Source organism: Colias croceus, chromosome 22 (genome assembly GCF_905220415.1).
Source record: "Colias croceus chromosome 22, ilColCroc2.1".
Lineage (NCBI taxonomy): Eukaryota > Metazoa > Arthropoda > Insecta > Lepidoptera > Pieridae > Colias > Colias croceus.
Genome location: NC_059558.1, coordinates 2,837,878 through 2,848,643, shown reverse-complemented (window position 1 = coordinate 2,848,643; position 10,766 = coordinate 2,837,878). Strand labels below are relative to the sequence as shown.

The 10,766-nt window shown below is 34.1% G+C and overlaps 1 protein-coding gene across 1 annotated transcript; it reads left to right on the top strand.

Moving 5' to 3' along the window:
* Nucleotides 1-376: 376 nt before the first annotated feature.
* On the top strand, nucleotides 377-9,829 carry LOC123701783 (peroxisomal membrane protein PEX13). Its single transcript, XM_045649339.1, has 5 exons — nucleotides 377-945; nucleotides 2,382-2,518; nucleotides 6,978-7,114; nucleotides 8,637-8,802; nucleotides 9,213-9,829. The coding sequence occupies exons 1-5, from the start codon at nucleotides 575-577 to the stop codon at nucleotides 9,542-9,544; spliced, it is 1,143 nt and encodes a 380-aa protein (XP_045505295.1). The 5' UTR covers nucleotides 377-574; the 3' UTR covers nucleotides 9,545-9,829.
* Nucleotides 9,830-10,766: the final 937 nt, after the last annotated feature.

Sequence of the window (10,766 nt, the reverse complement as noted above, 5' to 3'; positions counted from 1 at the left end):
TGTATAACTATCGGTTTAAATATGTGGGTTTGGCGACACTGGTTTTCATACTAATTATGACATTATAGCACTTCTATTATGTTCTTACTGTTCTGTGCCTTTAACATTAGAATTAATTTCTAGTGATTTCTAATAATTAATTTAGGTATGTATATATGTGATAGGGTCTGTGATAAAATCAATACCACAGATCAATACTGATTCTTAATTTAATCTGCCTAATTCCTATTTATCGACTGTCACTGTCAAACGTCAAGTTGTACATCAATTTTCAATTGTCAAGTGTCAACATTCTACAATCAGTACAATCTACATCCATACTAATACCTAATCTGTGTCTACATCACAGAGTACTTTTATATATATAGGATCTACATTCTGTGTCTACATTCCAATTCCATTTTGTGAGCGTTTTTGCGTTTTACAGCGTTTTGTGTGTGTTGCTGTGAAGTGTTGTGTGGATTATTTCCTCTTTCATATCGATTTGCAAGCGGAAAGTAATTCAGTAGAATCGTAATTTAAATCAAGAAAAATTAAACGAAGAAGGGTGCAGTGTCCTAGGCAGTTTATCATAATGAGTGAACCAATGAAACATTTCGAAGTACACTCTGACCCGACCTTATCAAACGTTGGCGTAGCACGGGTTGTTGATGTGCAAGCTCCGATGTTTAGAAACGCCGTGCCGTCTCAATCAACAGCTGTGCTTGTAGGGCCGCCTGTGCTACCGCCAAGACCTGATATAGGTGTTCAACCTAGTTATTCTATGAATAGCTATGGGGGCCTTGGTGGGGCCTACGGAATGGGTGGTTCTTACGGGATGGGGGGGTATAGCAATTACGGATATGGTGGGATGGGGGGATACGGAATGAATTCTTACGGCATGGGGGGAATGGGACCTTACGCCAGTTATAACAGGTTCCCTCCGTATGGAGACATTGAAAATAGGTGAGATATGTGCTTTTGCGAGTGTAAAATTGTGTACATGAGGAAAAAAATCAGTTTAATATAGAATCCCACAAATAATAAGCTCAATGCAAATGGCGTCGCGTCAATTCGATCGAATATTGAACTATATATACAGTATATTTGTCAGTGTACATTGATTTTAAATAATCATAAAACTAGCTGTTAATGTATGCTTTTTGCAAAACTTGATAGTATATTGAATACTTTTCCCCATCAATGATATAACTTCTAATCTTATCATTAATCTATTGTGTGTTTTAATGATTGACTTTATCTTAGTGAGACAGTAATAAACAATGATGTACATATTGATATTGTTTATGCCATTGAACTGAGACATTAGAAATATGTATGTATTAGCTGTACAAAAATTATCATGTTGCACATGAAAACTGAATAAGAATGTAAACAATCCCTGTTATTTCCCATTTATGACTTGATTAATTTATTTGCGATAGAGCCTTGAAAATAACTAAAACATAAATGCTTAATAATAAAACTACATCAATAATTACTTCTCTTACTCTTGATATTTAAGATCTGGTAGTAGTAGTTAGATAAAGTAAATCGAAGGGATATAAATCATTCCACTTAGGAACTCAGAAAAATGTTAAAGTAGATGTGATTAAGTTTATCAGTTATAAATCTGGTATTTATCCTTTTTTTGATCAATAGATATATTTCAATTGATGTCTATTTCCTTTTCAAGATTTCTAAACAGATTACATATATAAGAATAATCTGAGTCCTGACTTTTGTATATTTTTAAATGGTTTTTAATTGTTATTTGTTAAATAGTCTGCATGATTGAAAGGTAAGAAATATTGACATACAAGTTGTATTTCCCCACAATTCAGCATTTGTTATTTAATAGAATTTTATAACTACTTATCTCTAATATAACTTGAATGCTTAGCAAAGATAGTTTTATTATATTGAACTATCTAGTGCATTTACATCAAACTCATATTCAGTGTTTTTCAGTATAAGAACATTGAGTATCTTTTCGAATGCACTAAGGACAACGAAAGAATTCTTTTCGCCTGTTTACACTAAAATAATTTGACATAGTGGAGTTAGAATTAGCATTCGCTCATTTGATGTAAAAGTACTGTTAGAACATTTCATAGAATCTTTTCAAACACACTAAGAACAACGGAAGAATGCTCTATGCCTGTTTACATTAAAAGATTGATGCTCTTAAAAGGACATTTTTTAAATTAAACATTATCTTATTTGTTGCTAATTTCAATGAATAAAAAAAATCTTCTTTTGTTTGATGAAACTTGTATGCTTTTTAACAAGTTTTTACAATTTTATAAGTTTTTGTTAAAAAAATTGTATGCTCAATTTCAATGTTATACTAGTATACAACAATAAATATGTATAACAGTGTTTTGTTCATTATAAACCAGGTTCATACAACTGGCCGAGGAGCGATCACGTCCAGCGTTCGACTCCATACAGAGTGTGGTGAACGCAGTGGGCAGTGTCGCCATGATGCTGGAGAACACCTTCTTTGCGCTGACCAGCTCGTTCAGAGCTATTTTGGGTATGTAACTACATATATAACACTAGCTTTCCGCCCGCGGCTTCGCCTGCATTTTCAAAGAAAACCCGTTCTCGTAGGATTTCCGGGATAAAACCTATGTCCTTTTTTCGGGGATCAAAATATCTCTATACCAAATTTCATGCAAATTGGTTCAGTAGTTTAGGCGTGATTGAGTAACAGACAGACAGACAGAGTTACTTTCGCATTTATAATATTAGTATGGATTATAGCTGACCTGCGAATGTGATAAATCAATTCTGGGGAAAAGGAACCATCTACTCTAATATTATAAAGAGTAAACATTTGATTACTTTACATACACACATTTATGGTATCCTGGGCGGCTAGTATGATATATTTATTATTTATGATATTCAAAATTATTATATTCAAATCTTATTGTACACACTATAATTTCACTATCGCACTTCCCGCCTGAAAAATAAGTTCCATCCTCACCATCTCGACTGCTGGCGGAGTTCCACAGTGCGATTTACGCGAAACTTTCTGCCACGAACTGTAAAGCTTTGGAACGACCTTCCACCAGCGGTATTCCCGAACTCTTATAACATGGAATCCTTTAAAAAGTGTACCTTTAAGTATTTGAAAAACCGGCAGCAAGCCAAGGCTAATTAATTCCTACGATATCCCTCTCTTTCCTTTTTATGGACAGCAACGCATCCATTTCCCAGTGGAGTGGATGTTTATGGGCGGCGTGTATCGCTTAACACCAGGCGACACGCCTGCTTGTTTGCTATCTGACAACATAAAAAAAAAAAAAAAACACTGTGTGTATGTTATTCTGTAGCTTATAGTTTTGCCAAAACTGCCAAGTATCATCGAAATTCGTTCAGTAGTTTATGCGAGAAACAGTCACAAACATATCTTCAAAAACTGTCATGTTTATTATATTCTTCTTCTCTTTTTTCCAATAGTAAGATCTTCATTTGGATGCAGTTAGCATTCTATTATTCTACCATGTTTCAGCAAATTAATTACTGTAGTTTTTACTTAAATGTGTGACAAATACATATAAATACAGTCCAAAATGCAACATTAACAAAGTTTTTGCTTCGTCGCTAATATGAGGAAAATGGATATTAATTTCATGACGTATATAATATATGATGACGTCCAAAAGTCGCTTCAGATATATTTACCATCATCTATAAGCCTTATTATAGAATGAATTATGTTCCTCTATAATTGAATCAAAGGCTAGTTCAATTTAATAAAGTTTGAAAGGGTTCACGATTTGTGTTCATGTAAACAGAATTACATAAAAAATACGTGTGGCACTCGGGGACTGCCGCGGTAAAGCTATTGCATAGCATGCCTTCAAGCCACACCTCCGTGCCTGTCGGAGTGGGGAGCGTGAGGTTTTTCGTTACGCAATTTCTGGATTCGGTCCCCGCGCTCAAGGCTCGCGATAGAAGCTATGCAATAGCTTAAAATAAAATTACCTTAGGAAAACTATAAATAAGTACTTTGGTATACTATATACGCTGCATTGTATGTGAGATTTTGAGTGTTTACAGCAGATTTCCTTGCTTTATCTGGAATGAGTAATAAATAAATGCTACATTTTCCTCAAAGGATAATCTTTGTATGAATTGTGTTGTTTGTAATTCGTATCCTTAAATTACAAGAAAATTTAGCAATGAAATTAATTTTCACACTAATTTTCTTTATATTACGTATAATAAAACTTAAGATGGTACGCAAATCGTTACGTGATAGGAGCTATCTATTTGTATAAATCAATCTTTTTATTGCTAGAGTTAAATGTACAAGGTTATCCAATTTGAAAGAATAATTGGGTATTTAACTTCCCAATCGTGTAAAGGATATTTTATATACTTTTCGAAGTAGATGACGTAATATAACATGAGTATTTAATTATTCATGTGCGGTAATATTGTTAAAATTTTGTTCTCTTCCCCTCCTTGCCTTCAATACAAATAGCTCTCTACCCGCTTTCGTCCAAATCAGTTCTGTTGTTTTTGCGTTACATTTTCATTTTTATACAAATAAACATGTTTTATCCATTTTGAAGATTTATATGAACACAGATACGAATTATATACATTTGTAAAAATGATATAACGATAAACCCTCTCTTTTTCTTTGATGAAATACATTAATATCATAATATAACTTGGTTACTTATTTTGTAAACAGAACTCTTGAAGTAAATTATTCTAAAGTTAGATTTCAAAATTTTCTTGTAAGCGTTACGATATTAGCATTTATTTGAATTTCATTTAGGCCTGACCTGTACTTAAATTCTATGCACCTGCATACTAACGATTTTAGGTACTTACATTTATTGTATAAATATTACTTATTTATCTATACTAATATTATAAAGCTGAAGAGTTTGTTTGTTTGATTGATTGAACGCGCTAATCTCAGGAACTACTGGTCCGATTTTAAAAATTATTTCGGTGTTAGATAGCCCATTTATCGAGGAAGGCTATAGGGTATATATCTTCACGCTAAGACCAACAGTAGCGGAGCACTGCGGTTAAAATATATGCTGGTTGGTGTATTTATAGTTTGAACTTTATTTATGGGCTATCCACAGGGGATGGAATTTTGTGTGAGGAATAATAATTATCGTGTTAAAAAGTGAATGAAATAAATGCGATGGAAGCAAAATGTAAAATGCTAATAAGTAGGTTACTTGTTTTTCTCTTATGGATTCTCTACATTTAAATTTCCTGAGTAGGTACACAATTTTATAATTTGCTTGGATTATTAATATCTTAATATCAACAAGTGAATTAAGTAGGAATGTAAAAAGTTAATCAAGTAGCTGATTTGCTGTTTTTATTAATTTCGTTAAATAGAAAAAAAAAATATACGCTGCTTACAAGGCCAAACATTTATTTATTCTTAAAGCCTACTTTTCAATTAACCTTTTTTACCGTCCGCGTCGTAGCCGCTTCTCGTTTGAGTGTAATACAGGGTGGTTCTAAATTACGTTGACAAATTTCAAAATAATAAATTTCAAAAATGGGACATGCTGCGTTGCTTTTGTTTTTTAATTATTATTTTCACATGTTTTGGCGCCAACTTAAAGTTATTTGTGAAGAGAATAAATTAAAAATTAGTCATTTTTTACTATGTCTGCTCAACGAGGTGCAATAATATCCTTAAATGAGGCTGGTAAGCGGCAGTGTGCGATAGTGTGACTTCTCAGTATCAGTCGGCAGTTAGTTTCTTCTGCTATTAAACGCTACGATGAGCTTGGCCATCTTGGTAACTGTCTGGGAAGAGGCAGAAAAAGAACTGTAAAGACGCCTAGGCTTCGACATATCGTCAAACAAAGATAGACCCGCAATTCACAAGCCAAGGTAAGAAAAATGGCTCGAGATTTAGGTGTAAGTTATTCGCAGTCGTTACAACGAGTTGTTAAAAATGAGCTCAAGTTAACAGCATACAAGCTTCGAAAAGCGCAGCGGTTGGATGATAAAGATAAAAAAATACGCCTTGAAAGATTTCGCTTACTGAAAGCGCGCTCCGCTGGTGAAGCGTGGAAAAATATTTTTTTCACCGATGATAAAATTTTTCAGATTGAACAGTCTCATAACCGCCAAAACGATAAAGTTTACTCTTCTAGTCGCCCTGGAGCCACAGCAATTATCCCCCATCGGCAAAGACCGGATTCAGTCATGGTTTGGCGTGGCATTTGCTCAACAGGCAAAACTCCTCTCGTTTTCGTAAAAAAAGGTGAGAAAATGAATCAAGAAATAAACCGACGCGATATTTTAGAGAGTGTAGTTCTTCCTTGGAGCCAGTAGCACTTCGGTGACCAACCGTGGACTTTTCAACATGACTCTGCTGCATCTCACAGCGTATGGTCAATTCTAGAGGCGAAGGCCTGTGCAACATCACACAGAAGTGTAGACGCGCTGAAGGCAACACTTACTCGTGAGTGGGACAAAATATTTGAAGAGGAGGTACGGAAAATCGTCGAAAACTTCAGAAAACGTTTAAGCCTTTGTATTAAAGCTAAAGGTGGTTATTTTGAAAATAAATAGATATTTACATTAAAATAATACTGTATTTTTATTATAAAGTAGTCACAGATATACTGTATAAAAGAAAAATAAAATAAATCGTAAAATAAGTTGTCAACGTATTTCAGAGCCACCCTGTAATGAGGTTTTAAATACTTCGTTTAAATTAGTTTTTATTGAACACATTTTAAATTGTTTTTTTTTCAATATACATACCTACTATAAAGTTTAAATAATCTGTGTGATAGGCAAGAAGCTTACATCTAATACACTGGTTCGTCTCTCGACTCGTCCCGCCAATAGTGATAGTGGTTGCCTGGAAGAGATCATTGTTACCAAAATAGTTGTACTCTGTTTTATCTGTAAGTAGTTCTAAGGTATCCTATTTTTTACAACTATAAAAGAGTTAAATAAGTAAAATTTTCAATTTCCAGGTGTAGCCGAGAACTTTGGCCGTTTGCGCACACTGTTCGCGCAGTTCTGGTCGACGTTCGCCGCGGTGCGAACCCTCAACTGGTTGGTGAGGAAGCTGATGGTTCTGCTCGGTATTCGGACTGAGTGCGAGTTTAAGGTGAGACGGTATTGGTCTTAGAGTATTTATTTATACTGTAATATATATACTATAAGGTATTGGTACATAGACGTAGAGGGCCTGGTTTTCCTTTTTCTCGTAAAAAAGGCACCTGATGTCGTGGAAATATCCCCGTTTTATTGTTATTGGGTGTTGGTAAGTTGGTATAAAAATTCAATGATTGTCTACTCTACCCGGTAAGCTTCTTCAAATTGTTTTATACAGAATGCCAGGAAACGGAACATATTATGTTTTATGTAAGACCATATTATTATCTTTTGAAAATCACGCAGTTTATGCATCATGGGTATTGGGTGTGCAATAATGTGCATACAGACAATTGTAAGAATTGCTGTGTAGGCATTTGAATGTGAATAGTGTTTGTTCTATATCTTTAATGAAAGTATTCATCTACAGCAAGCTTAATTACATTTTTATTGTTGACTAGTGTCCGTGGTACATATTTCGCAATAAAAGGTAGCCTATGTCCTTTCTCGGGTATCAAAATATCTCCATACCAAATTTCATGAAAATTGGTTCAGTAGTTTAGCCGTGATTGAGTAACAGACAGACAGACAGAGTTACTTTCGCATTTATAATATTAGTATGGATAGCAAAATATTATCTTGTACTCATATTGCTGAATACGTAGATATCACAATCACACCGCTGACTAAGAATGGAAATTCTTATCTGTCTTTGTCACTGTGATTGTTTGCCTTACCTAGATAATAATAATAAAGCAATTTATTTGATCTCACATAAATATGTTTTGAAATAAGTTTAAAAATAGTAAATAACACGGTTTATTAAAATAAATTTATGAAATTATTGTATTGTCACCGATCCTTGATAATTGTACTAATGTTGGCCAATTGTACTAAGTTTGAATTAAATCTGTCTGTTTGAAGTGGGTCAAAATCGAGTCTAGGAGTCGGTTACATACAAACATACAGATGAAGCGTGTTAAAAGTTTTCTGAATGGCAATAAATGAATCATATTATGAAAAGGTTCTTTTTTTCATATAATTTAATGGCATTTTAATCACTCTATAAACTAAACCAGTGCTTGGTATGGTTTATATATCAAGTATTTAGGTGAATTGAAGGCGTTTAAATGGTCATATGAGAATATGTATTAATAAACTTAATTTTCTAAGTCGAAATATGAGCAAAAAATTAAATTACATGGCGGGTTTCGATTCCGCTTAGGCGAAAGACGCGAAATCGAATCCCGCGTCGTGATCGATTTTTAAGCTATTGCATAGCTTCTATTGCGGGCCTTGAGCGCGGGGACCGTATCGTGAAATTCCGTAACGAAAAAACCTCACGCTCCCCACTCCGACGTGCGGAGGTGTGGCTTGAAGGCATAGCATGCAATAGCTTTACCGCGGCAGTCCCCGAGTGCCACACGTCGTTTTTTTTCTATTCTTTAAAAAAATCTGCAAAAAGCATTCGAATGCTTTAAAGCTAAATATCAAATTTTTTTTTGCGTTATTGTATAATAATTTTATCCCCACAGGCATGGGCAGAAGCAGTAGCCGCCACACAGACCGGTACGGCTACGCCAGAACAAAAGGCGAAGGGCTCCAGTTGGCCGATACTGCTGTTCTTTGGCGTGATAGCCGCAGCACCGTATATTGTGCTGAAGATGCTGAACGGCCTGTCTAACAGTATCCATGAGAGATGTGAGTATAATAGAATACCTAGTTGATTTATTTAGGTTTTAAAGGGAGGAATATTATGTGGTTGTGGCGATTTTGTATTATTTTAAAGTAGTTTCAGACAATTTTTTGCATGTTTGTATTGTTTATAACTTAAGCAGTTTTAATTTTAATTATTTTCGAGTTCTAGGCTGGTATTTAAAAATAATGAAATTAACAAGGGGTACATTTAATTGGGTCCATACCATTATATAATAGTGCCTATCTATAATAAAATAATAATTAAAGTTTAGCGTCCTTATTTTATTTTATCTTTTATTTTATCACACTTTATTGTAATACAACCATTATATAACAAAAAACAATAAAAAGCTTATTTATACAATACTTAGTTTATTTATACGTATATAACATGTACTTTTTCACATTCACAGTGCAAGACCCGAACTCATGGCAGAATCCGCTCCGTGCGGTCGCCCAACACGACTTCCAAGCGTCCTCTCCTCAAGAGTTAAGCTTCCGTCGCAACCAAGTGCTAACACTAGCACCACAACACTTGCAAGGGCATCTCTGGAATTCAGGCTGGCTGATGGCGACTATAGATCGACAATTCGCCGGCCTCATCCCAGTCTCGTACATAAAAGTCATCAAACCGGCGGAAAATAATGAAAAACCAGTGGAAACGCAGAAAATGGAAGCGCCGAAACCGGAAAATCAAAAGGTGGAAAGCGAAAATGTTGAGAAACAAGTCCCGCAACAGGTGTAAATTGACAGCTGTCAGCGTGGTTGATGTTGTGTTTTTTTTTCGTTCGATCGTTGTCTGTGGTTTTGACGTTGTGTCTACTGGTAAATGTCAATGTGACATGGCGCGTATTTATCGATCAATGTTCGTTTCAAATGTTCTGTCATATTCAAATAGGTTAAGGCTCTATGATAATCATTAATCACAGTATAATTAATCAATAATCAGTGGTAATTGGTGTATACAACGGTTAATAAGATTTTTAACTCATTTAAAAAATGATGATAAAAAATAAATAAGTAAGTACTTGAAAAAAAAAATGATTTTGTCAAATGGTACATCAAAAAACGGTCACAATACAATCGTTATAGTCGTAATATTTGATGTTGTAATTCAGTTCATATCATTATAAAAAAACTGAAAGAAAATAAAAAGCGGGCCAAAGAGTACAGAAACGCGTGTGTAATGATTAAATAATTGATAAAAAAATTTCCGTGTCAATTTCTTTCTTTTTTGAATAAGGAAAGATTTGTGTCAATTTAAATCGAATCCTTGTGATGTGAGAGATATAAGACAAAACAGTCTTTGTATTGCAGTCAGAGATTTGTATAGGTATTTAAAAAATTTTAAACTCTTCACCCATACCATAATATGAGACATAGTTTTCAATCTACCTTAAAAAAACTGTCGAAATTATTTGTTATATTGAAGGCTGAGGAATAAAAACAAATACTAACCGGTTTTGTAACAAATGGGGAGCGTATAGATAAGTGACTTAGATAGGTCGGAATCATTGAGATAATAGTTACGTATGGAGGAGACACCACGAACAAAATCTGTGCGCCATTTTTTTGCGCTAACTAAGTTTTAAAAATTATTATCTAGTTAGGTACTTACCGATGAATGTTATTCCTTTGCACTTTTCCGTATTATTTGTGCAATATCGAAACACACATGAAGGCATATTTGATGCGTTTCACTTGAAAACAAATTAAAAATGAACGTGCAGTTACGCCATATGGCGTATGTTGAGCGGAACATAAGTGATGTAGGCGGTGTCGTCTCCATATTATGTATATCTCAATGGTCGGAATTCTTAATAATTATGGAATGTTTTATCTTTTCTATTATTTTGAATGTTTTCTTGATTTGTACAAATGATTGTTTGAATGTAAATAATGTGAATTTTGTTAATATTGAATGTTATGTTTATTATTTAGTTATAATTATTTGTATATTATGAGTT

Excerpts from the sequence above, each read along its gene's own strand:
- LOC123701783 (XM_045649339.1), top strand. The coding sequence starts at position 575 with ATGAGTGAACCAATGAAACATTTCGAAGTACACTCTGACCCGACCTTA. Across the intron at positions 2,519-6,977 it reads CTCGTTCAGAGCTATTTTGG|GTGTAGCCGAGAACTTTGGC; the intron begins GTATGTAACTAC and ends TTCAATTTCCAG. Across the intron at positions 8,803-9,212 it reads TAACAGTATCCATGAGAGAT|TGCAAGACCCGAACTCATGG; the intron begins GTGAGTATAATA and ends TCACATTCACAG.